This window comes from Arachis hypogaea, chromosome 19 (assembly GCF_003086295.3).
Source record: "Arachis hypogaea cultivar Tifrunner chromosome 19, arahy.Tifrunner.gnm2.J5K5, whole genome shotgun sequence".
Lineage (NCBI taxonomy): Eukaryota > Viridiplantae > Streptophyta > Magnoliopsida > Fabales > Fabaceae > Arachis > Arachis hypogaea.
Genome location: NC_092054.1, coordinates 96,176,140 through 96,203,826, shown reverse-complemented (window position 1 = coordinate 96,203,826; position 27,687 = coordinate 96,176,140). Strand labels below are relative to the sequence as shown.

Below are 27,687 nucleotides of genomic sequence, written 5' to 3'. Positions count from 1 at the left end.
ATAGCCTTGCCTAAGGCATTTTTTTTTTAAGCTACACTTCTCAAGTGTACTTGAATGTATATTTTTCTTGTAGTGTTTGCGGTAGAAATAGAGTTAGAAATTAATGTGAATAACAGATGTTAAGTTCAAAGAATAACTTGAATAAATTAAAATTTTAAGAGACAGATTAAAACTTGAAAAACTAATTTAAAATTTATCTTGCAATTTGTCCTTATTGATTATATTCAATCCTCTATTCATCGATCTCTTTTTCAACTAGTATTAATCAATTAAATGCTTGACTAGTGACTGCTATATATATATATAAACAGATGCTTGACTACTACAACTATTTAATAACTATGAAATCTTATTAGGTTCTTCCACATCTTAAAAACTAGCTTCATCAACCCATTTCATTGCTCCATCCTCGATCAACTATAGTTTATATTTTATCGTCTCACCCAAAAAGGAGCCAAAATTAAAAGTATAATTAAGAGGAGAGAATGATGATGAGGATGATAGACCAACACAACTTGGTACTTTGCGTAGCTTTATCGTCACTTTGCATTGCTTTTGCTCCTTGGATCTCTATTGAAGCTGCCCCTCCATCCTCTCTTATCACACAACTCCCTGGCTTCAAAACTTCTTTCCCATCCAAGCATTATTCCGGGTATATGTGCAATAATACACACATTATTATTTATTTATTTTTCATGATTATGATGAAATTTATCCTAATTGTCAGCCTGTAATGTTGCACCTTTTATTTAGACATATTCCATCCACTATCATTAATATCTATATTTTTTGTAAGACATATATATATATATATATATATATATATATATATATATATATATATATATATATATATATATATATATATATAGGTGAACTCTATCATACTCTCACTAAAATAAAGGGTAAATTATCCATTGTGATATATACAGTAATTATTGATAAATTATCCTTTCATTAGAATTCTAAGATTCATGTTATCTTCTCTTTTCTTTATGTTTCTCTTAAAATTTAATAACAGTGTCATTTTCATTATCTCCACCAAATACATCTCTTCCCTAATTTAAAAAAAAAAAAAAAACTAATGCATTGGTGGGAGCATATTAAACTATTATATTGTCATAAAAAATATTAAATTATTATTCAGATATCAATAAGACAAAATAGAATAAGTATTTTAATATTCACATTCGCCTCAAATATTAATTAATTATTTTATTATTCATGTCATTAATTACCTACAAGAATTTTATTTATGGTGCAAATTCATATCTGTCGTACAAACCCATACCCTCTTGTTTTTCTCCGAACGTAATATCTTCTAATACGAAAAAAAATCTTAAAAAGAAGAGAGCTGAAAAAAATTGATAGTTGTGCTCGTTGAAATTGGAGATTAAAAACGTAAGAACAAGTTCAAAATCCTAACTTAATTGATTGGAAATGGTTATTCGATTTAAAAGGAATTAGAATTTTAAAATTGGAGAAGAAGAAGTGTATTTGGTGGAATGATGAAAATGACTTTGTTATCAAGTATCAAGAGAAACACAGCGTCAATTAAAAAGGAAAGAGAAGATAACGTGGATCTTGAAACTCTGATAGAAAGATAATTATCAATAATCACTGTATATATCACAAGGGATAATTTATCCTTTATTTTAAAGAGGGTACGGTAGAATTCACCATATGTGTGTGTGCGCGCACGCGTGCGTGCGTGTTAATTCACCAATGAATTTATAAGCTATTATATATGATTTTGATTCCACAATTATTAACTACTTTGAATATTATTATTATTATTATTATTATTATTATTATTATTATTATTATTAAATTGGGTTTAGATATATAACTGTTGATGGAAATGTTGAGAGTGGGAAGAACCTGTTCTACTACTTTGTAAGTTCCGAAAGAAATCCAGCAAAGGATCCAGTTGTTCTATGGTTGAATGGTGGACCAGGTTGTTCTAGCTTCGATGGCTTCGTTTATGAGCATGGTAATTATAATTATTAACTAACTACTTAATAATTAATTAAGCTGCTAAATATTATGCTGTATAATAATATATACGTACCATTCCTAGTGTTTAATAAATGTCTCACACTCGCACTCATTTAAAATAAGTTTCAGAAATGGTGGGCATGGGTATATTATTATAGCCAATCCAAGTCTAACCACACATTTCTTATTGTTGGTTATATTTCCTTATCCATGTGTTATAGTCTCATATTCTTATTCGTTTTCATGAGAGGTGCTATCTATATCAACTTATTATGAACAATGAAAACATACCATTATTATTGATAAGGTTACAAAAAAATGTCATGTATGTCTAGATGTTATGTCGCATACTCGCATCAATATATGTTATCTACTATATATGTACATTTATATTTTATCTTATGATAAATAAAACATGAGTTTATATATGTATACTAAAAATTAGTTATCAAATATAAAACACATTAAAAATAAATTAAATAATATATATATATATATATATATATATATATATATATATATAATAATTTATTTACTAATTACTGATTTTTGATGTGTATATAAAATTTTTGAAATAGTATTTGATATCATACTATTAAATTATATATATGATGCAAAGACACTGACACGAACTGGAATACGACACGATACGCGTACGGGACACATAGATACATGAGTTTTGAATTTTTAAAAGACATATATATATATATATATATATATATATATATATATATATATATATATATATATATATCAAGTATTTTTTAGATAAATTATAATAATATTTTGATATTTGATTGATATTAAAATATAAATTATTTTTTTAACTATTTTTGTTGTATTTCTAATTACATAAAATATTTATTTTTTTGTTTTAATGAATAATAATATATATTATTTCTAATTCATTTCAAGAATATAAGTTAAAAATAACACTAGATACGCTAATACGTGATGATATTTAAGTGTGTCTAAGTGTGTTTAGAGAAAATTTTTTATTTTTTATTAAGACACGCACGGTTGAACAAGAAAGACACGTATATCAAATAATTTTTAATAAATATCGTGTTCGAAATATGATTGACACGTAGACACGACAACTTAGCGAATGTCTATACTTCATAATATATAATAAAATTTGAGCAATGCTAGGGGACCAGCAACTTTTGTGATTGGTAATCATCAAATAGCCATCAATGATGATTTAATGGTGTGAGATTGGTGTGAAATTTCATCTAATGACTCACCTTTCTCTGCTGATTACATACTAGCCAAAATTCAATAAAATTGTTGCCCCTAGACTTTTCCATAAAACTTTGTGGTGATATATATGTGATATATGAAATCATGCATGCAGGGCCATTCAACTTTGAGGCTTCAAGAACGGAAGGGAATCTTCCCACCTTGCATATCAATCCATACAGCTGGTCTAAGGTTAGGAGTTGAATTTTATTATCATTTTTGTATGTTTTAATTTTGTTGTTTTTTAGATTACATCAAGATCTGTCTGAATTTTATGTGTTTTTAGGTATTGAATTCCATGTGATTTGATGATTATGTCATTGTGTACAAATAATGAAAAGAGCTGCATGTTATAGGATTGTCATATTTTGGAAGATTTAGAGGATTTATATGAAGGTGGGTACTCCCATGAAGATGTTATAATTGTCTTCATGTGATGATTTTTCTTTTTGACCCTTAGATGATAGATTGTAGGGTTAGATTTTGATATGTTATAAAAGTGTTGTTTTTATTTGAAGTGTGGCCAAATCAATAAATCATACTTTTATACAAAACATCTTCATAAAAAGATGTTTTTTGCATCTTCATTTGAGTAGCTCCCTTATATGAAAATGGTGGGTCCAGTACTCCAATATGCAATTGGACTTTACTGACAAGTGGAGCTCATCACTGTTTTGTCTTCTTTTGTATATATATAGAATTGTTCTATATATTACACCGAACAAAAAAGAAAAAGAATTGTTTAGATTTGTATACTAATACTATATCTATATATCATCTGTGATTAGCACAATGACGGGGAATATTTAATTTATAGAAAACATTGTATGTGTTAGACATTCTCTCAATTATACTCTTTAATTAATAACCTACCTTTTCCTTATTAAAGTAGGGTATATGGAATAAAAATGAAGAAAATTTTAATTTTTGATGAAGTTTAATTTGCATGAAATTTAAAATGAATAAGATTGCTCTTGAATTAAAATAATTAATAAAACCTTAGTTCAGGTTTCCAGTATTATTTATTTGGATTCACCTGCTGGGGTGGGTCTCTCTTACTCCAAGAATTCCAGCAAATACAACACTGGGGACTTACAAACTGCATCTGATACTCATGCTTTTCTCCTAAAGGTAATCCCGCTTAATATGATTAATAGGAACAATAATAAATTCCGTTCACAATACACTAAATAAATATTTTATTGATGACAGCTACCAAGTTAAAATTCTAACAATAATAAGATCCAATTAATCCATGAGTTCCTATTATTTATATGTATCATGATTTCTTGGCAGTGGTTTGAGGAATTCCCTGAATTTCTTGAAAATCCATTTTATATTTCCGGGGAGTCTTATGCTGGAATATATGTTCCCACGTTGGCTTATGAAGTGGTCAAAGGTATCACATACACACACGTGTGTAGAATTTTGATTTCTTTTTTCCAACTTGCACTATAATTTATTCAGACAATTCAAGATTGTTTCTTCATATAAGATAGAAAATATTTCCTTAGATGAAATTATAACAAATTATTTACATGTCCTGCTATTATTCCAGGAATCAAGGGTGGTATTAAGCCCGTGATCAATTTCAAGGTACGTAAAGAAGCTATGAAATTTGATTTGATTAAATTAAATTAAATTATTAGTTCAATTTCAATGCACTGTGTATCCAATTATATTTCACTGCATTAGCAAAGAAAGAGATGTTATTAGACAATTATATAAAACGTTTTATAATATCAATATATTAAAATTAAATTAATTGGCAAAATATTGTTAACTAATGATAGAAATTTAAACCTAACACTTTGTTCTTTGGTGTGTTTAGGGTTATATGATTGGAAATGGTGTCACGGACAACACCTTCGATGGCAACGCTTTTATCCCATTTGTGCATGGGATGGGCCTCATATCCGACAGTATCTACGAGGTTGTAAATTGTAATATTAGACAATTTCGGATTTTCTTTTTAATTTTTTTGGATAAGCTATATTTTTTATCTCTAATATTTTAATTTTTGTCAAAATTATTTTTAGATGTTTTTAATTATTTTTCTAATATTTTAGATAGAATAATAATGTTCAAGAATAATTTTGACATAAATAAAAGACACTACGAATAAAATTGAATAAAAAATAGTAAAAATATTTTGAAAAAAATTACAAAAATTAAATAAAAAAGTCATACTTTAGTTTTTTATTTTTTTTTTCCTAAGTGCAATTTAAGTTCATAATAATTTGCGTATTTTATTACTTGATTGCAGGAAGTAAAAGCTTATTGCAAAGGAAATGATGACGAAAGTGATATGTGCTCAAAGAGTTACCTAAAAGTTGACAGGGTAAGATGAAAGTAAATAAATTTTTTGTTATGCAGTGTTAGTACCAAAAAATTTACACAAATTTCTAATTATATGTTGCCACATAAATAAAAATGATATATATATATTTTTTTCCTTTAGATATCAGATATAAAATTTAATTGCCTTTGCTTATGCAACACTAATAATACTTTATCATATGACAATGATGAGTCAATGCATAAAAACTATACTAAAAATAAATAAACAAAAGATGTATATATTAATGATGAGTTTAATCAGAACAGAAATAACACTTACGATGAAGGACTTCCAATCACGGATATATATATATATATATATATATATGAGTTTAATTTTGAGACACTTATAGTAAAAAATATTTTATATTATTGTGTAATCACTATAAGATTTATAAAAAAGAATAATTCTGAGCTTTCCTTATGCTATTTATAGACCTTACTAACATGCCATATCACACTCTCTAACAGAATCACTAATAGAAGTGTGCTAACGCAACTAACTCATCTGCTGACTCAGCTCAGTTCTTCTAGAATTTGATGGTCTTTTGGATTCTTCTGATAATTTTTTGGACTCTTCTCACATACTATGCCAGCTACACTGTTACTAGCTACACTATCATTCTCCCTTAAACTCAAGGTAGAAAGAGTTTGCACTTTGCAGGTTGTCCCTAAAGTACAAGAAAGAATAAAAAAGAAGAGGCTTAGTAAGAACATCGATAGCTTGCACCTTTCCTGGAATATGACTAACCCGAACAAACCCAGCTGTGACCAAATCATGGACAAAGTGCGTGTCCATCTCAAAATGTTTCGATTTGGAGTGCAGAATCGGATTGGCAACAAGCAGCACAGCATTTAAATTGTCGCAATAGATCCGAGAAGGAGTAGCAAGAGAAAACCTGAGCTCACCAATCAGATTCTTGACCAAAATGAGCTCTGCAACAAGGTCAGCCATTCTCCGATACTCTGCCTTGGTACTGGAGCGAGTGACGGCAGATTGCTTTTTGGACAACTAGGAGACGAGATTCTTCCCAAGAAAAACACAATATTCCCCCTGAGACTTTTGATCGTCGGGATCACCTCCCCAGTCCGAATCACGGTAAGCAACAATCTCTAGAGATGGGTCCTTGTCCAATAATAACCAGAAGTAAGAGTACCATCCAGGTACCTCAAAATACGTTTTACAACCAGCTAGTGAGTTTCTAACAGATTTTTCATATACTGGGAGACCTTGCTGATACTGTATGCCAATTCGGGTCTAGTCATAGTAATATATTGCAGACTCCCCACAACAGAGTGATAGAGCCTGGGATCCACAAATAAAGCACCACTAATCCCCGTAAGCTTCATGGTGGAAGGCAAAGGGAGTTTGGCATGGTTTGCATCCCTCTATACCAGCCTTTTTCAACACATCTCCAATGTACTTTTGTTGAGACAACAGCAAGCCACTCATTCCTGTTCTTGTGACCTATAGCCCAAAAAAGTACTGTAACTCACCAAGATCCTTAAGAAAAAAAATCACATGTTTAATTTTTGAATCACATCTGTAATGACACTAGCACTTTCACCGGTTACAATAATATCATCAACATAGACAAGAATAAATGTTCGACCCCATTTGAGAAATTGGTGAACACAAAGACATTGGATTTGGTGGCTACAAAACCGAGCTTCCTGAGACCACCTACCAGCTTACGGTACCAAGCTCAAGGAGCTTGTTTGAGGCCATAAAGGGCCTTGGTTAGCTTACAAAGCAGAGTTTTATCACCCTGAGTATACCACGTAGGTTGTTGCATATAGAGATCTTCTCCGAGATCACCGTGTAGAAACGCATTGTTCACATCAAGTTGCCATATGGGCCAGGCATTGGCAAGTGCTAAAGTTAAAACAACCCGAATGGAAGTTGGCTTAACCACCGGACAGAAGGTTTTAGTAAAGTCAAATCCAGGCCGCTGAGCAAAACCCTGAGCAACAAGCCTTGCTTTATACTTTTGCAAGGAGCCATTTGAATTGAACTTGGTACAAAAGACCCACTTGCTATCAATAGCCTCCCTGCCCTCTGGTATGGTCACTAGTTTCTAGGTATTATTCAGCATAAGCGCATTGTACTCAGCATCCATAGCTGCCTTCCACTAAGGATTGCTGAGGGCCTATCTAACAGTTTGAGGTTCAAGTTTGGCATGAAGAGCTAGAGGTTTGTGGATGCCAGCTTTGGCACGAGTCACCATTGGGTGAGAGTTATGGGATTGAGCACACTGAGTATCAATAGCTAGTAGGATAATTTCAAAGTCGGACATAGGAATAGGGACAGAAGTGGAAGACACTGAGTGTAAAGGAGAAAGATGAGAGGAATGAGAAGAAGGTGAGGAGCTAGGAGGATCCATTAGAATAGAAGAAGGTGGTGCAGAGGTGTGAGCATGATGAATTGGGACTCTTTGGAACATGTGGAATTGTTGGCATTGTAGGTGCAGCCTCTGAAGCAGGATTAGGAACCTAGAACTTGGCAAAAGGAGAATCACTATCTTTGAAGGAAAAAATAGTTTTTGAAAACACCATATGTCTAGTGATAACAACCTTGCCAGCAGTGGTAAGATACTTGTAGCCTTTATGTTGAGAGTTGTAGCCAAGAAACAAACAAGTAGCTGAGCAAAAATCCAACTTGTGTCTGTTATAAGCCCTCAGGTGTGGAAAACATAAACACCCAAACACATGCAAACTATCATACTGAGGCTTTGTGCCAAAAGCCTTATGATGAGGAGAACAATGTTGTAAAGTTGGCGTTGGAAGATAGTTAATGATTCTTGTAGCTGAAGCGAATGCCTCTCCCTAAAATCGGATGGGCATACCTGTTGCAGCTAACAAAGTTAGGCCCATTTCAACAACTTGCCTATGCTTCCGCTCAGCATTCCCATTCTGCTGATGCACATGAGGACACGAAAACCTGTGAATAATACCCTTAGCCTGTAGATCTCTAGATAAAGACAAATATTCAGTAGCATTATCGCTTTGGAAACCTTTCAGCTTTTTATTGAATTGCAATTCAACAATAGCAAGAAAGTGATTAAAAACTGATTTGAGTTGACTTCAGGCTCGAATTAAGTACAACCATGTATACCTGGTACAAGCATCAATGAAATTAACAAAGTACCTATTTCCACAACTATCAGGGACAGGAGCTGGCCCCCATATATCTGAATAAAGAAGCTCTAAAGGTTCTTTATATACTGACTTAGAACTAGCAAATGGTAGTTGATGTGATTTGCCAATACAGCAAGCATCACACACTGTCTTATTTACAACAAAAGGAACATTACAACTCCTAAGAACAATAGCTATTACATGATTATTGGCATGTCCTAGTCTTGCATGCCACAACAAGAACTTATCTGCATTAACTACTGAAATTAATGATTGAGGATTGTTGTGAGTAGTTGACACATTGAGAAACTTATAAAGGCCATTTTCCAATTTTCCTTGGTTGAGTAGATCATTGGTTTCCTGTGATTTCACACAGCATCTATCAGCATGAAATTCGAAATAAACTCCATTATCACAACAGAATTGATACACACTTAAGAGATTCTTAGTGATATTAGGAACATGTAACAGTTTGCTTACCAAGAAAGTTTGAGCACTCAAATTATATTTTAAAATAGATTTTCCTACATGATGAATATGCAAACCTGAACCATCACCGACTATGACTTTCTCTGAGCCTCCATACTTTTGCTGTTCCAAGAGATTCTAAGAGTTTGATGTCATGTGATGTGTTGCACCACTATCTGGATACCAGCTAGGATCATCAAGTGTTGCTAATGTAGTAATCATATTATTCAGATTCGCACTTACTTGTGGCACAGCTCTACGATTATTGCTACTGTTGTGGTAACTATTGTAACTATTGCTCTCAGCACCTCTAGAATTGTCATCAAATCTATGCCAGCAGTTTAGAGCACTGTGGCCATATTTTCCACAGACCTGACACTGAATCCTCTCACATGAGCCATTTCCTCTTCCTCTAAATTGAAATCGAGAGTCAACAACATCTCTGCCTCCACTGAAGTTATTATCCTCATGAAAGTTGCCTCTACTTGCACTGAAGTTGCCTCTTCCTGCATTGAAGCCTCCTCTACCAGAACCTTCACCAAAAATTCCTCTATTAGTGCCTTCAATACTAGATCTGTTGTCAAACATTGCAGATCTGTCATAGCTTGACTGAGTTCTTCTAGCATGTCCTATTCTTCCTCCTCTATTCTGATAACCTCCTCTGAAATTTCCTTGTGTATGCTGTGCTATATTTGCTTGAATAAACTGATCCAATTTTCTAAATCTTTCTAACATACTTTCATGTGCCATTAAAACTGCTTCTAGCTCACCAACACTGATACTCTGAGGTCGTGTCATCAGAGACGTAATCAGAGAAGCATATTATTCAGTTAATTCATGAAGAATAGTGTTTACATGATCGCTTTCACGAACAAGTTCTCCCACTGATGCTAGCACATCTATCATACTCTTGATTGCAAGTACACAGTCACTTACGGAGGATCCAATTTGAATACTGCTCAATCTATTTCTCAATTGCATCACCTTAGCCTTTATCTGTGACGTGAAATGATTCTCGAGTCTCTGCCATACTTCATGGGTAAACACATATCCAACCATCCTTGTGGTGAATGGTTTTGACATAGATGCAAAGAGCCATGATTTCAACAATGCATCTTACTTTTTTCACGCCTTGTACTCAAGATTTATTGATCTTGTAGCTGCATCTGCTATTGTAAGTTATTTTTTCGAAATTTCTTCACCGGTAAGATGATTCAGCATATCATTGCCTTCAACGGTTCATTCAGCTTGATCCTTCCATTGTAGATAATTCTCATCGTCAAGTTTCATTGAGATTGGAGTAGACATGAAGCTTGATTGCATTTGAGCTGCAGAACATGGATTTGTCATTGCTGTGATTGAACCAAAGCTTTGATACCATGAAAGGTATCAGATCCGGGTTCAAATTAAAGAAAAAGAAAGAAACTAGGAGAAAAAGAGAATGAAGAATGAACGAGAGTAGAAAGAGAGATTTGAAGGCATTGTATTCATCACTGTCAAAATCACACACTACATGAGCTTCCCTTATGCTATTTATAGACCTTACTAACATGCCATATCACACTCTCTAATAGAATCATTAACAGAAGTGTGCTAACCCACTTGCAACTAACTTCTCTGCTGACTCAGCTCGGCTCTTCTAGAACTTGATGGTCTTCTGGATTCTTCTGATAATCTTCTGGGATCTTCTCACATACTATGCCAGCCACACTATTGTTAGCTATACTATCACTATTTATACTAAACATAGCACTCCAAGATAACCAAAAAAGTACTAAACTATTAGTTACTTACAGAAACTTATTTAGAGATATTTACTAACTAGAAATAATTGACTAATATACCCTTTATATCCACCACAAATTCATGGTGATTTATTGTGTAATCTGAGTTTGCTCTTGAATTTGTCAAACAACATAGTGGATAACGGTTTAGTAAAGATGTCAGCTACTTGTTCATTGGAGGGTATATGAGTGACTGAAACTAGACCATTCATTACACGTTCTCTAACAAAATATAAGTCCATCTCAAAGTACTTTATTTGCTAATATAGAATAGGATTGTATGCAAGCAATACTGATGACATATTGTCACAGAAAACACTTGGTGAGGTAAGACAGGACTGCTGCATTTCAAGGAGTAAATTTTGAACCCATGTTAATTCTGCAAAAGTTGTTGCTAGTTCTCTAAACTCAATTTCTGTAGAACTTCTATTCACTTAATCTTGCTTAGTACATTTTCATGAAACTAGATTAAGATCATAGTAGATGCAATAACCTGTTGTAGACCCCGTATCATCAAGGACCGAAGCCCTATCAGAATTTGAAAAAGTAGTAATTCTCAAATCAATTGACTTATAAAAATGCAAAGCTAGATCACTAGTGCCAATAAGATATCTTAAAATTTTCTTGACTGCATATAGAGGTGGAAATGGGGCGGGTAGGGATGGATTTTTGCCCTACCTGACCCTGCCTTGCCCTATAATAACCCTATCGAACTTGTTTTACTTCTACCCGCAGGTAGTAAAAGTTAAACCTAACCCGCCCCACCCTTATCTGCCCCTATAATTATTAAAATCCAATAAATTAAATTAAATTTTAAAATTTATATAACCTTCATTATATACACAACATAAATTAAAGTAAAAATTTAAGTATGATATAATATTATTAATTATTTTACTAATTATTTTATATATATTACATATATTATATATTAAAAGTATATATATTTTTATATATTATATATACCGGAGCGGGTAGGGGCCGGTCTAACCTAAACCCGACTTCGTCCTGCCCCGCCCAAGAATCCGTCCCCATTCGGGAGGGGGTAATTACCTGCCTCGAACGGGTAAGGTGGGGGTGGGTACCCATGGGTTCGGGTAGTATTGCCACTCCTAATGCACACCAGTGATCTTGACAAGGTTTGGCCATAAATTGGCTTACTTTATTGATTGAAAAAATAATGTCAGGTCTGGTTATAGTAGCATATTGGAGACCTCCAAGAATGCTTCTAAACAGGGTTGGATCCTCAAAGGGAGCACCCGATTGAGCTGTTAATCAAGAAGAAGATATCATTGGAGTATTCATAGGTCTAGAGTCTTGCATACCAGCTCTCAATAATAATTCAGATGTATGTTTAGTCTAATTTAACATAATAAGATTATCTGAATGTTTAACAGCTTCAATACCTAAGAAGTAATTGAAGTCACCAAGGTCTTTAAGTAAAAAACTAGAATGTAGTTTTGTAAGAATAGAATGCATTTCGTTCTCATCACTATCAGTAAGCAGCATATCATCAACATAGATTAAAATATACATAACAGAATGAGAAATATGTCTAGTGAATAGAGATGGATAAGATGTAGTGTTATTGAAACCTATGGTTTTTAAAGCTGCAGTGGTAGTTAAGTACCAAGCTCGGAGAGCTTGTTTTAATCCATCAATAGCCTTATTTAATTTTCAAACTAAATGAGGATTTGATGAGTGAAAATTAAAGCTCACGGATGTCAGCAAGTGCATCAGATCGTTCAAGTAATACCACAGTGAGTTGATATCATTTCCACAAGGATTAACGGATTAAGGAAAGCAACTCTAATTAAATATCTAATTAGATCGATCAAACCTTAGAAATTTGATTGTGAATCTTGAAGAAAATAAGAAATAGAATAAGAGAATTGAGAGAATGCTTGAATTTGAGAGAAAATTAATAGATGAGAGCATTGAAAACTTCGGAGATGTTTGATTCTTGGAAGAATAATACTTGTGCTTTCTTATTTAATTCATGGAAAAATCTTTTCATATCAAATCATTTATAACTAAACCTCAATCCCTTGGTGATTTAATTTCTCTAAACCCAATTAATCGCCAATCCCTTGGTCAACTAATCGAGAAAAGAGGTAAAGAACGGTTTCGATTATTTGGCCACACAATCTTCAAGAACTATCACTAGGCAAATTATATGTCACGTATTCGAACTAGATAATCTAGATAAGTGAAGATTATGAGATGAGTTTTAAGTTAATTTCGAAATTAATTTTCTCAAATATAATATCAGAATCTAAGACATATATAGAATATTTTCCAATAGTTCTAACCCTTATTGATAAAGAACAAAACTCAATTTTGAAAAAGTAAAGAAGTATGAATTAAAATAAAGAAAACACTTACATTATCAATCTTAAACCCAAACAGAGTCTCTAACCTTCAACGGGGAGGTTTAGGGACTCACTATAGAAAAGAAACTAATCCTAATTATGAGAGAGTGATCCTCTAGTTGATGATTAATCTCTGTGAACAAGGTTCACTTATTTATATCCTAAGGTCTATCTAAAATTCAAATTCAAAACTAACCCTAATCTTTATCCTTCGAAAAGATAAGATAGCTAACTTTTTACTTCAAATTCAACTCAAAACAGTAATTCAAATCTAATCTAGAAACAAATCCTAACAACAAAATCTTTATATTTCTAGAAGAAATTAATGATAACTAATCTCTTGAATCTTTAATCTTCGGATGAGATTAAGTTGTCTTATGATTTGTGTAATTGAACTTGGGCCTTAATTGTTGCATCCTGCGAGTTGTGGAGTTTTGTACGCCGGACTTGAGGTCTTCTACTTTGGGCGTAATCCCAATTGCACCTCCAGGGACAATTGCATTTCATGCTTGGGCTTGGAGGCAAGGAGGGACGCCGAGCTTGTGGAGTCTTCCGCCGAGCATGTGTGCAAGGATGGGAGGATGCGGGGCTTGTGGAGCAGCTGTCGGGCGTCCTTGTTTGAAGGCTTGGGTGTCCGATTCTCTTCCTTTTAGACCTGGTTGGACCGTTCTTGAATTAGTTTTTTATTTTATTGCTAAAAAGGCCTTAATTTTTTATTATTTTGAGACAAAAGCACCTGAAAACACAATAATACTAACATAACTACAAATATTTGATTAGCTATGAAATTTCACTAGAAAATATAAAAAAATTGATTAAAATTCTAAGAGAACCTAAGAAAACAATTTAAAAAGAACCCTAAAAACTGCTTAAGATGTCATGTCATCACAACACCAAACTTAAAACTTTGCTTGTCCTCAAGCAAAAGAAAAAGTAAACAGAGTTTATCTTAAGTGAAAAGATTTGAAGAGTTTGCAAAATTAATTTTAAAAACAAAAGTGAGATTTATGATAATCCTTGTAGTTTCATTCGGCTTCTCTTATCTTTGATGAATCTTGCATACTTAAGATTTGAGAATTTCCAAAAACTTAGATCCGAATTATATTATGAGAATTTCTTTGGTCTTATATGACTTGAAGGCAGTTACTTCACTTTTAATTTTGGGAGAAGATCTTTGAGGCTTTTGACTGTTTTTCTGTTTTCACTGCTTCAAGGAATTGATGGTTGAATTCTCATAATACTTCTTTGAATTTCTATTTTTGAAGCTTGTCCTTCCATTTCCTCAAGATTCAATTATCTTATTAAATTTCTCAAATATAACCACATATTTTGTGCACCACCACTTTTGTTTTGAATTTATCATTCAATTTTTTCATTAAGATATCCTTCTTACAAACTGATCGCTAGAGAAACAAGCAAAAAAAAAAATTATGATGCAACAGTAAAGAAAAGAAAAGAAAAACAGGGATAGAAATCTTAAAAAGAACATGATGCAAAAAGAAAGGAAAAAGGGAAAGATGAATAATGCATGCTAAAATTTTAAAAACTAATTTTTCAATTAAAACATCCCTGGATGTTTTTTTTTTGAAAATTAATTTGAAATGCATAAAAGAAAGAACAGAAATATCTAACTAACTATTAGAGAAATATAATTCAAATTTACCACATTTTTACTTGTCCTCTTCTTGAATAGAGGCCTATTAGTTCTTGAAAACAATACTTCAACAGATACAAAATAAGTTGTTCTAACCATTTTCAATACCAAACTTAGAGTTTGGCCAAGTCTCTAAGTTTGGACGTACAAGTGTGAAAGGTGGGTAGAGAAAAAGAAAAGATGAACGTGAATATGAAGTGAATGTGGAATGTGCGTAGTGTTTGGATGTGTGTTTGTATGTGAAGTATGATAACAAAGAGTGATATTGAGAAGGGTGATATGCATGTATGTAGAGTGGTCTTTTAGAAGATAAACAATGATGGTAGTCATAAAGCAAAATCTTTTGAAAACTAATTTTAAAAATTAAAATCAATAAAAAAAAATTATGAGTAGAGAGCAAAATCTATATATATAATTTTTGAAAAACAACATAAACCAAAAAAAGGAGAATAGAAAAAATACAAAAAAACAAAAAAAGAGAAATGCAACTATCTGATGTTTAAATGAAAAAGAAAAGAAAAAGACCCATTTTTTTTATAACGTGATGCATGCAGAAGAAAGAAAGAAGACGAATGTAAATGAAAACAAAGAAAAGAAAAGAAAAACTAACCACGGTTGGGTTGCCTTTAAATAAACACTTCTTTAACGTTATTAGCTTGATGTTGAGTCTTTTAGGTTGGAGGTTGGGAATTAGTTAAAAACTTTTTATTACGGACTTGTTGGCTTAATGGATTAGCCAAATCACTCTTTATGGTTTCTTCCGATGTACTGAGATATGCACCCCTTATATTAATTGCCTCACATTCTTCCGAAGCATTCGACTCCATTGTTCCTTGGATACACAAACAAAGAAAAATCAAATGCACCTTATAGAATAAAGAAGAATAAAGAAGAGAAAAAAAAGAAGGAAAGAAGAATTTAAACAAAATAAAGAAAATTAAATTAAATAAAACAAGATATAAGTTGGCGATTTAACCGGACGTATGTTGTCAATCTCGATTAATTAATTTCTGACAACAGTGTCAAAAACTTAATGAGCGAAAATTAAAGTTCATGGATGCCAACAAGTGCACCAAATCGTTCAGGTAATACAACGGTGAGAAGATATCGTTCTCACGAGGATTAGCGAATTAAGGCAAGCAACGTCTAATTAAATATATAATTAGATCGATCAAACCTTAGAAATCGGATTGTGGATCCTGAAGAATAAAAGAAACAAAAGAAGAGAATTGGGATAATGATTGAATTTGAGAAAAAAAATCAATAAATGAGAGCGTTGAAAGCTTCAGAGATGTTTGATTCTTGGAAGAATGATGCTTTTGCTTTCTTATTTAATTCAAGCAAAAATCTTTTCACAACAAATCATTTATAACTAAACCACAATCCCTTGATGATTTAATTTCTCTAAACCCAATTAATCACCAATCCCTTGGTCAACTAATCGAGAGAAGAGGTGAAAAACGGTTTCGATTCTTAAGCCACACAATCTTCAAGAACTATCACTAGCCAAATTATATATGTCACGTATTTGAATTAGATCTAGATACGTGAAGATTATGAAATGAGTTTTAAACTAATTCTGAAATTAATTTTTTCAAATATAAAACCATAATCCAAGACTGATATAGAATATTTTCCAATAATTCTAACCCATATTAATGAAGAACAAAACTCAATCTTGAAAAAGTAAAAAAAAAAAAAAAAAAAAAAAAAAAAAAAAAAAAAACATGAATTAAAATAAAGAAAATACTTACATTATCAATCCTAAAACCAAACAGAGCTCCTAACTTTCAACGGAGAGGTTTAGTAACTCATGATAGAAAAGAAACTAATCCTAATTATGAGAAAGTGATCCTCCGGTGGATGATTGATCTCTGTGATCAAGGTTCACTTATATATATCCTAAATTCTATCTAAAATTCAAATTTAAAACTAACCCTAATCTTTATCTTTTGGAAAGATAAAATAGCTAACTTCCTACTTCAAATTCAAATCAAAATAGTAATTTAAATCTAATCTAGAAACAAATTCTAACAACCAAATCTTTATATTTCTAGAAAGAATTAATGATAACTAATTTCTTGAATCTTGAATCTTCGGATGAGATTAAGGTTTCTTATGATTTGTATAATTGGACTTGGGGCTTAATTGTTGCATCCTCGGAGTTGAGGAATGTTGCACGCTGGGCTTAAGGTCTTCAACTTTGGGTGTAAGCCCAATTGCACCTCTAGGGACAATTGCACGCCAGGCTTGGGCTTGGAGGCAAGGAGGGACGACGGGCTTGTGGAGTCTTCTGCCGGAAGTGTGTAAGGGGATGGGAGGACGCCGGGCTTGTGGAGCAGCCGCCGGGCGTCCTTGCTTGAAGGCTTGGGCATCGGGTTTTCTTCCTTTTGTATGGTTGGACCGTCCTTGAATTGGTTTTGTATTTTCTTGCTAAAAAGACCTTATTTCTTGATTATTTTGAGACAAAAATACCTGAAAACATAATAATACTAATACAACTTCAAATATTTGATTAGTTATGAAATTCTACTAGAAAATATAAGAAATTTGATTAAAATTATTTTTAAAAAAACCCTAAAAACTGCTTAAGATGACGTGTCATCAAGATTGGAGTGTTCAAACCTTGTGGTTGGAGTGTCCATTGAGAAAAGCATTATGAAAATCATATTGCTTAATTCTCCATCCCTTTGATAATGCAGTGGTAATTATTATCCTAATGGTTACTGTCTTAATGATAGGAGAGAAGACTTGATCAAAATCTATTCCTGCTGTTTGAATATATCCTTTAACTACTAACCTAGCTTTATGCCTAATTACTTCCCCTTTTGAGTTTTTCTTAACAGCAAACACCCTTCTACATGTCATAAGTTTTTCATTCTTTGGTAATTCAACTAGTATGCATGTATTATGATGTAACCAAGCCTTATATTCAGTTAACACAGCTTCACTCCAAACTAAAGATTGTAGTGCAGTCTTTGCATTTTTAAGAACAACATCAGATTGAGATAGCTTAGGTGATAAGTAACTAACCTGATAAATTTTAGGTGTGAGCTTACCTGTTTTTGATCTAGTAACCATATGATGAGAATTACCTTTGTGTGATGTGGGTAGAGAGGAAGTAGAATCACCCTGAAGTTCAATTTGGATACCTAGGGGAGGAATGATACTAGCTGTGCTATGATGGTGTGTAGTGTTCTGATCTGAGGTTAAGGTTGTAGTCTAGCAACTATTGTACCTGCTTCAATAAACACAGAAGCAGCCTCCAAGGGAAGTGAAATAGATTGTGTAGGCTTAAGGGAAGAGGGGAGAATGGTAAAAATTCTGGGTGACATTTCATTATTTGATATAGATTATATACCAGAATTATTGTGTGATGTATAAAATGTTGGTGCAAAAAATTATGATTCATCAAAAATTACATCTCTTGATATTATAATTCTATCTTCTTTAATAAGACATTTATACACATTTTTCAGAGGAGATAAATTATTAAGAATTGATGTAGGCATTCGGTTAATCAAATAAATAGAAGTAGAAAAAGATTTATCCCAAAAGTGTAGAGGAAGATGAGCAGTAGCTAAAAGACTCAAACCAGTTTTAACAATGTGTCTATGTTTTCTTTCAGCAAAACCATTTTGCTGAGGGGTATGTACTATGTAGGCATGTAAGTCGGTGTCCAATGCCTTCATTGACCAAAAATTGTTTAAACGAATTCGAAAGGCATTCACCACCATTATCCATTTGTAGTGCTTTAATTGAATGTCCTAATTATTTTTCCATGCTTAGTTTATATTGTTTAAAGACTGACAGCACCTGAGATTTATTATGCAACAAGTATAAACTAGTATGTCTAGAATAAATATCAATGAAAGTCACATAGTATCAAAATCCTTTTGAGGACACAATTGGGGCTGGTCCCCATACATCAGAAACAATCAATTCTAAAGGTGCATTATAAACAGTTTGTGGAGAAGCATATGGTAATTTGTGAGATTTTGCCATACAATAAGATTGACACAAAGAAGTGAACATCTACTTACAATATTGTGTACAATTGACATAGTAGGGTGACCAAATCGCTTATGGTACACATCTAAAGAGACACTCTTTAATGGCAAAACGGAAGCAGAAAGAACAAAAGGAGTGAGTTTTGGATTGTCAACTTTTTCAAAGCAGTATATGCCATTTTTAACACTCCTTCGAAGAAGAACCTCCTTAGTAACCTGCGATTTAACCAATACAAAATCAAGCTAAAAAGAAAAATATACATTATTATCTTTGGCAAACCTAAAAACACTTATGAGGTTGTTAGCAATTGAAGGCACATGTAATAAGTCATAGAGTTTATATTTTTTATAAGTAGGAATATGATTCAAACTAGAATACCCAATATGTTTAATATCCATACCTGTAACATTACCTACGTAAACGTGTTCATTTCTATGTTTGTTGTTTCATCTGCTGAAGATGCAAATCTTGGAGGAACCTTCTCTTTTTCCAAATGATCCTAAAACTGTTGTCCACAGATCGTCAATGTTGCTAAGTGCCACCATGTGAAGAAATTAGCTTTGGAGAGTTTTTTAGAAAAGGGAACAACAAATGGTTTGGTTGGTGAGGTGGTGGTAAGCTGAATTTTCAGAAGGGAAATCATCTACAATTTCATCCACCATAGAAACATGGCTCTTGATACCATATACGGTTTATGAAGAAGAGTAATTGTGAGAATAGAGAAAGAGTAAAGTAACTTTTATATATTCGGAATATGTATTACAGAGAAGAAAGGAGAGGTACATATACTAGGCACAGCACTCCAAGATAACCAAGAAAAGTACTAAATTATTAGTTACAAACAAACTTATAGAGATATTTACTAACGAGAAGTAATTGACTAATATACCCTTATAATCACAATCATTCTCTTAAATGACTATTCTCACGCAATATTAAAAATAAATTGACAATACGTGTATTATATACAAATATATGATAGCTAATTTAATAACTGATTTTTTGTATGCAAGTAATATTTCTAATATACAAGAATTTATTCAAAATAAATTCATGTGTTAATATATCATTAATTAGGAATAATCATTGGAGAATGACTAATTTGTGTGCTATGAATATGAATATATATGTCCCAGGCCATTGAAGATCTTAATGTGTACAACATACTAGAGCCATGCTATCATAACTCAAATACAGGTTCAACAGGGAATGTGAGTTTGCCAACAAGTTTCAAGGAATTAGGGAAAAGTGAGAAGCCACACCCACACCCTGTGAGGAAGAGGATGTTTGGTAGGGCATGGCCCCTTAAAGGCACAGTCAAAGAAGGCCCAGTTACATTGTGGCCCCAGTTGGCTGAAGATGGCCACATTCCTTGTGTCGTAAGTACTCACTTCCAATAATAATATTAATCAATTCGTTCACCGAAAAATAAAATAATATTAATCAATTCAATCCTGTTCATTGCATATGTTTATATTTACAGATTTTTTTAATAAATGAATAAATAGAATTTATTATTTATTTATATATGTACTTTTTTTAAAAATATTTATATTTTTGAATTTTATTACTTATCTCATTATCATTGTAAATACAATAGATATACGTATATTTTATTTACAATAGTAGTATATACGAGATAATACATTTATTATTTAATATTTACCTATCTCATTTTCAGTAATCTTTTGAGTTAAATTGAGTTAAATGATTGTTAGTTAAATTGAGTTAAATTGAATCAAATTGGATCACAATCATTTATCTCGTAATCTTTTGAGTTAAATTGAATTAGATTAAAAAATAAAAATCAAAGCAATATAGTCCAAATTGTAAAAAAAAAATATAAATTATGCTATAATCTCTTTTATATTGTAAAATAGATATATGAGAAAATTATATTTAAACATGTATTTCAGATAAATAACGATACACAAAAATATAAATAATTTTAAATATATATCACTGAATAATAAATTTTATTTATTTATTTAAAAAAAATCCTATATTTACGTGGTGTGCCTAATAATTTGTGTCGGTCTTATTTGAATGCATGAGCATGACATAGTAATGGCATGATGAGCAAACTTGGAAAGTAATAATTAGCATTTGATCACGTATGTTTGATTTGGCAAAGAGCAGAGTGATGAGGTAGCAACTTCATGGCTGAATAACCAAGAAGTCAGACAGGCCATCCATGCTAAACCGGTAAGTAACAAGTTTATTTATTTTATGATCACCATTCAAACAGTGAATATAAAAAGTAATTACTTTTATGAATATTAATTTAGGATACCTTTTTATTTATTAAATAATAATAATAGAAATAGTTCAAATACCTTACACTCTAATTAAAAAAAGTCTTCGATTCAAGTTTAAACATAGTATAAAAAAAAATACAGGGTTGAATATTCAGATAAAACATCTTTACATTTACATTACATTAATATCAAATCCAAATCATTATCGTTGGGAAGATGTGAAGAACCAAAATTTTGTTGTTTGCAAAAATGGAGACACAATATGTTGAACATTTACATATCTTCTCTTTGATCTATCCAAACTCTTGGAAACCTTTGAATAAAATTTGTTCTTATTCTTGTTATGTTTAAGACTGACTGACAAGTTAAAACAATGATGAATTGTTTAATTGATTAATTAATCACAGAAAAGTGTTGCGGGTCCGTGGGAATTATGCACTAGAAGGATATATTACAATCACGATGCTGGAAGCATGATTCCATACCACAAGAAACTAACCATCATGGGCTATCGAGCACTAATTTTCAGGTATCCCGAATATTTTTGTTAAACCAATATATGAATCTCTTAATTAGTATCCCTTATTGAATGATGATATTGATGACAGTGGTGACCATGATATGTGTGTGCCATTTACTGGAACTGAGGCATGGACACGATCTCTTGGATATAAGATCATAGATGAATGGAGACCATGGACCTCTAATGACCAAGTTGCTGGGTACCTTTCTTTATAGCTAGCTACTTGATCAATTTTCTAATCACGTTCCCGCTCAAACTTATATATCAAAATTTACACAAATATACAATTAAGATCACTTCATTTGTTGCAGATACTTGCAGGCATACAATAACCACCTCATCTTCCTCACTGTCAAGGTACCTCATAAAATACACCACACTAACATTAATTTTCAACTTAAATATCATATCTTAAGTAGTAAAAGCTCTTTTGGCGCCTCACCATTTGTCCAAAGACAAAGCAACTCTCTGCAATTCGAAAATCTCAAATTGATCGCCGACCATGTAAATACCTAGTCTAAACAACCCTTGTAAATAGTGACATATTGATATGTCGAAGACCGCTTAGACCAATTACTTGGATGGTCGGAAACCAATTAGGAATTTTCGAATTGTAAAGGATCGATTTGTCCTAGGACAAATAGCCTAGAACTAGAAAGGACATTTACTCGTATTTCAAGTCACCATAGTTATCATTGTGACTAATTTGGGATCGGTCCTAACTGACATGGAACAGGGAGCTGGACACACAGTCCCTGAATACAAGCCACGCGAGGCACTGGATTTTTACAGCAGATGGTTGGAAGGGAAATCCATATAAATCATAGGCCACCTCAACTATGTCCGAGTACTAATTTGTTATTATTCGGTTATGTATAATAAGCAAACTATATAGTGTAGCCATTACACATTTACTGCCAATGTAAAATTGGCAGATTTCTCGTCAGTTGTTCAAAACCAAATAGAAGGCTTCGTGACTAAGTATAGTATCATTTTAAGGACAATACAAGGTCCTCATAAGTTACACATGTCAAAATAAATAGGATAATTTGTCTTTTAGCAATGTTACGAGACCAACAAAATTTATCATTTTGGGTCAATACTTAGCCAACAAACGTATTTTTAAACGCAATATCCAAAGAATAAGGTGTTGGCTAAACCCTAAACCCTAAACTTTTAAACCCTAAATATTAAACTCTAAATCCTAAATCCTAATAGTATAAAAATAAAGTGTTAGTCCAAAATATTGGCTAATATTGATAAAAAGTGTTGTTTCTAACATTTCTTACTTTTTTTCTCTTTTCTTTCAGAAACCTCGTTAAGGAGAAATGGAAGACTTTAAAATATTCAAAATATCTTTTGAACCCACATATTATAAACTTTGACCCGTTCAAAAATCTAGAACCAATCCATAAACCTAGCAAAGCAGTTGAAATCAATAAATTCAATGCACAATGGTTTTTGTTAAAAGAAAATAGATTATTTAAGTTAAATCTCAAAGCACAGAAATGCATAATACAACATAATCACTGGCGCTGGCATGCAGGAAACGGACATGATGCAGATAAGAGAGTCATATGCAAAGTCAAATAAAGAAGACAAAAAGTAATTATAACTTAGGAAATTATGAGCCAATCTCACAAAGTAGATAGGTGATGGGGCATGCTAAAGAGAGAATGCAATATCTCAGCCCTGACCCTCTGCCACTCTCATTCTTCCTCTTCCGCCTCCTCAAGCCAATTGACGAAGGGTTCAAGTGCCTTCACAAAGCTTTGCCTGAAGTATTTCCAAATAATAAACTTTAAGTAACAGCTACAACCTTAGGAAATAAATGGCACAAGAAAAATGGGAAACTTAAAAAACCACTTTTATGAGTTGGTGAATGCCCATAATTATTATATACCTGCCCTTGGTGTTCGTTCCTCTGCGGAACCAGTGAAGAATCGTGTCTTCAGCCAGCACATCCTGCTCATAAAGGGACCTTATAATCTCAGGGAACAGCTTCATGAGTTTCGCATCCTCGTAGCATTGCATCTGTACTTTGTACATCAGTTCAAGCTCAAGCTTCCCACTGGTGCAGAACGTATTCAACAATGGTGCCCAAGTTTTTACCTTTATCAAGAACAGAGTGATGTCGTCAATACTTGCAATATAGAACATGCATTATAAGAAAAATAGAAAATTATGACTTTCTTTATGAGAAATTATGTGTCCCTATATGCATGTAAAAGCAACCATCAAAACAAGCAAACACAAACATGTTTTAACACCATATAAGAACACCTAATCCATGATTAGGCTCTCAGAAGTTATGCACTACTCAGCAAGCCTATGAATACATAATATTCATAAACTAAATACTTCTTATTTATAGACTCAGATTCAACAATAGAAATTGAACATTCAAATACAGAGTAGATAAAGAGAGTAAAACACTAATGCCATTCCAAAATGCAAAAACCACTGGACCACTTCCAGCCATGGGCAGGCTAACTAGACTCAAATTGCATAACAAATTTTAAAAATACTGCCAACATTATTAATAATTATTCCGATTCCCAAGAACACTAGTTTAAGACTACAGAGCTGATAAGTTTCCAATCAAATACAAATAGTGAAATAGCCATAGATGGAAAATAATTTAAAGGTACCTGGCGCAGGGCTGAATTTGAATTCTGTTGCTGATTTTTTCCCGACCACTGAACAGCGTCCATTAAAACATCCCACAACACCCGCACAACCTCAATATCTGGCAATTTAGCATCTTTAACTTGCAGCTTCACTGTTTCTATGACTTCAGATATATCAGCTTCCTCCGTTATCAGTGTCGTCAAAGTAGACTTCATTTCCTTAAGTTTAACTTCAAATATTTTCTTCTCATTATACTCCACCAAGGTTATCAGTCCTTCCTTCCTAAAATGTTATCATGATTAATATCTTTAAGTTACAACTTAGCAAGCAAAACATTAGGAATGATAAAAACAACAAAAATACAGTCTACTAAACGATCCACCTCAGTGAACTACATAAATAAATTCAATTATTTATGGAAATAAAGGCAAGATTCCTTAGTCCAAATTCCAAATTTTAAATTGATCAAACTAAACCAAATTCTCGTCAGTGAAGTCTGCAACGCAATACTAAACAGAAGTACAGAACACCTGTCATATATATAACAATAATGACTAAGCCTCATTAAACTAGGCAGAGTCAGCTATATAGATAAGTTGACAACATAGTCTCCTATTGCAAACCATATCTACAGTCAACAGGTAGAAATTTAAATATTTTTTACTGGTTTGAACAATAGTTTTTCTTGGACTCTTACTTTTACCTATTGTACTGCTCTTAATCAAATCTACTCTTCCTAGCAGGGCTTATACAGGAGTCTTCACACATGAACAAATCATCTTAGGCAAGATTCTACTATCTTTGTTAAGATAGGTGCCACGTCATCTTGCACTCTAAGTATGTTACCAAATATCACAATCATAAATCTCAGGTCCTTAGCATATAACAAACCAAGAGCATTCCAGAATAAGGTCACCAAAGGAATTAGAACTGCATATATAAGGACGTGACTATAACAACTAAGTCTTACTTGAAATGCTCAGCAAAAGACTCATTTGATCTTTTTGAAGGGGGGAAAAAGTCCAAAAGATTATCCTCCACTTTTCCCCGTTTCAGAATTGAAATAAGATCATCAAGGCTGTTGTCAACCAGATACTCCTTAAAGAACTCAGTTACGAAGGACAGAACTAGCCCTTTGCCCACAAGATTATCTTTAAGAAGTGGTTGGAAGACAGTCTCTGGAGGAAGACCGGATAGCTTCTGAGAGAATGCAAGTGCCGTGAAGATTGCCAACTTTTTCCTTTCATTTTCTTCAAAAAACTCCAAGGATTGTAGGAATCTTCGCATGACATTTTCAAGATTCTTTATGAGGAATGGCTTCCTTCGCAAAATCTTTTGTGTGTAGATCACCGATGGCAAAATGACTTCACGCTTTGGCTCACACTCTATTATAGAGTAAGGATGGCGATCCCCTTCATCAGGCTTGGTTGTTCCAGGTTGTGTACGACAACCAATGAAAACAACCTACAGTAATGTAAAAAGCATATATCAGATAAACATTCAAAGAAGAATAAACTACATGGAAGAATCAAGGACTTCCCACTGATTGACAAGTCCTGACATATCTAACTATAGCAAAAGACTGATAGACAATGTCAACTTGAATGACCTGATTGACCCAAATAAATGGAAGAAACAATTGAAATATATTGCTACTCAACATCAATTCAATCTATACAAATGACGCATATAAATTAGTGGTTTATTTGACAGTTATGCAAATTTGCATACTCTTCTATTTGCACTACTTACATGAACAGCATCATAATACAAATAGAGATGTCAGTGTCAAGGGGAGTTGCATCTCAGACTAAAAGAAGGGTAGACTAATAGAGGTGTAGGTGGGTGGGTGGGTGGGTGTGCATGGAGAAGGAAATCTTGACCATCGAATCTGGCATCTACAGCTATCACTAGTTCTAAAAACTCTGATAAAATAACTGGTGACGTAACCATTACTAAAACAAAATAAATGTTATTTATTCAATCTAAAGATACACAGAGGAATGCTCTGCATAAATCAGACACCACCCAAGTTTACTGCACATCCTAACAGTTTTAGATGTAAAAGTCATGATATCATGAAATATGCACAATCAATCCGCATAACATGAATTAACTAACAAAAACAAATAAAATTATCTCGACTGGTTCAGAAAGCTTGCCTCGAAAAAGGTGTCACCGTATCTTGAGAAGTCAAGTTCTGAAGACTCAATGCTCTTAGCAACAAGTTCCTATACACATAAACTACCTAAATCAGTATGTATCATTAAAATATCAATAATTGAACTGAAAATACAATGTAGGATGTTATATTACCAGATCACCAGCATTATCCAAATAAATCTGGACCACTGCATCCGAGAATGCTTCAGGGTCCAAAGGCGCCGCAATATTCCGCTTGCGGGTCTTAATCCGCGTGCCACTGAAGTTAGAGAAGAAGAAATTCAATAGGCATTTTGGCAAAACTCTCAAAAAATATTGCTCAGTATATACACAATAAAAATCAGAAATCATAAGATATGTTCAGTATTACCAATTCATAGCAATAAAAAGGTAGACATTCACAAGCAATTATCTTCATGTTTGTGTTGTCTTGATGTGAAGTTAATAATTGAATAATAATTGATTCATGTTTGTTTTGTCTTCATGTAAAGTTAATAATTGAATAATAATTGAGTATCATCTAACCGTTCTCAACTATCATCTTCACATGAAGACAACTGAATATGAGTCTCTACCCAATAAGAAGCCTTCAATACAATAGAACATAAGTTCCATCACTGCCAAGTGCAATTTTTTTGAATAATAAAAAATAAATAATTGCAGTTCCGCTGAATACAAACCTAGCTATTACTATTACTAAAATATATAATTCTAAGTTAAAACCTAGATGTATAAAAAATAGATAAATATATAGAAGAATGTGAAATTAGGGATTAAAGAAATAACTTACCCGAGAGTGGGTTTCTCCTTGGAGCTGCAATAAGAAGAGGGGGAAAATTAAACGAAATTAAATAAATAATGAAATCGGAGAGGAGAAGGGGGAAATTGGAAAAGTGGAAAAGAGGTGAAGGAGAACAAAAACGACAACGTATTGAGGGATAAGGGGGTTGGTAGGTTACCTCATAAACCAAGACGATGAAGAATGAACGAACCAACGAATGAATAAGTGGGTGGGTCGGCTCTGGGATTCTACGACTGTGTTAGCTGATGCTGGGGATGAGAAGGAAAAATATGAGGGAGAGAGAGAATATATATTAAACAATTT

At 32.8% G+C, this 27,687-nt stretch overlaps 2 protein-coding genes and 1 long non-coding RNA gene across 4 annotated transcripts; 1 reads left to right on the top strand and 2 right to left on the bottom strand.

Annotated features, from left to right (window-relative positions):
• Positions 1 to 22,851, top strand: LOC112777035 (serine carboxypeptidase-like 20). Its single transcript, XM_025821317.2, has 14 exons — positions 1 to 652; positions 1,842 to 1,993; positions 3,356 to 3,432; positions 4,249 to 4,371; positions 4,537 to 4,639; positions 4,799 to 4,836; positions 5,072 to 5,173; positions 5,507 to 5,581; positions 20,144 to 20,386; positions 21,147 to 21,212; positions 21,673 to 21,794; positions 21,874 to 21,987; positions 22,100 to 22,145; positions 22,525 to 22,851. Exons 1-14 carry the CDS (start codon positions 486 to 488, stop codon positions 22,606 to 22,608), a joined length of 1,512 nt encoding a protein of 503 aa, XP_025677102.1. The 5' UTR covers positions 1 to 485; the 3' UTR covers positions 22,609 to 22,851.
• Positions 16,729 to 19,826, bottom strand: LOC140181973 (uncharacterized). 2 transcript variants are annotated; one of them, XR_011877688.1, is made up of 3 exons: positions 19,408 to 19,826; positions 19,040 to 19,222; positions 16,729 to 17,471 (listed from the first exon to the last, which is right to left on the bottom strand). It is a non-coding gene; the product is annotated as an uncharacterized lncRNA (long non-coding RNA). The 2 variants fall into 2 exon arrangements; XR_011877687.1 differs by lacking the exon at positions 16,729 to 17,471 and having other exon boundaries at positions 18,819 to 19,222; positions 19,408 to 19,763.
• A 395-nt stretch (positions 22,852 to 23,246) lies between the features above and the next one.
• LOC112777036 (uncharacterized) lies at positions 23,247 to 27,687 on the bottom strand. Its single transcript, XM_025821318.3, has 8 exons — positions 27,542 to 27,687; positions 27,373 to 27,396; positions 26,736 to 26,841; positions 26,582 to 26,650; positions 25,390 to 25,883; positions 24,440 to 24,701; positions 23,692 to 23,900; positions 23,247 to 23,564 (listed from the first exon to the last, which is right to left on the bottom strand). Exons 1-8 carry the CDS (start codon positions 27,544 to 27,546, stop codon positions 23,498 to 23,500), a joined length of 1,236 nt encoding a protein of 411 aa, XP_025677103.1. The 5' UTR covers positions 27,547 to 27,687; the 3' UTR covers positions 23,247 to 23,497.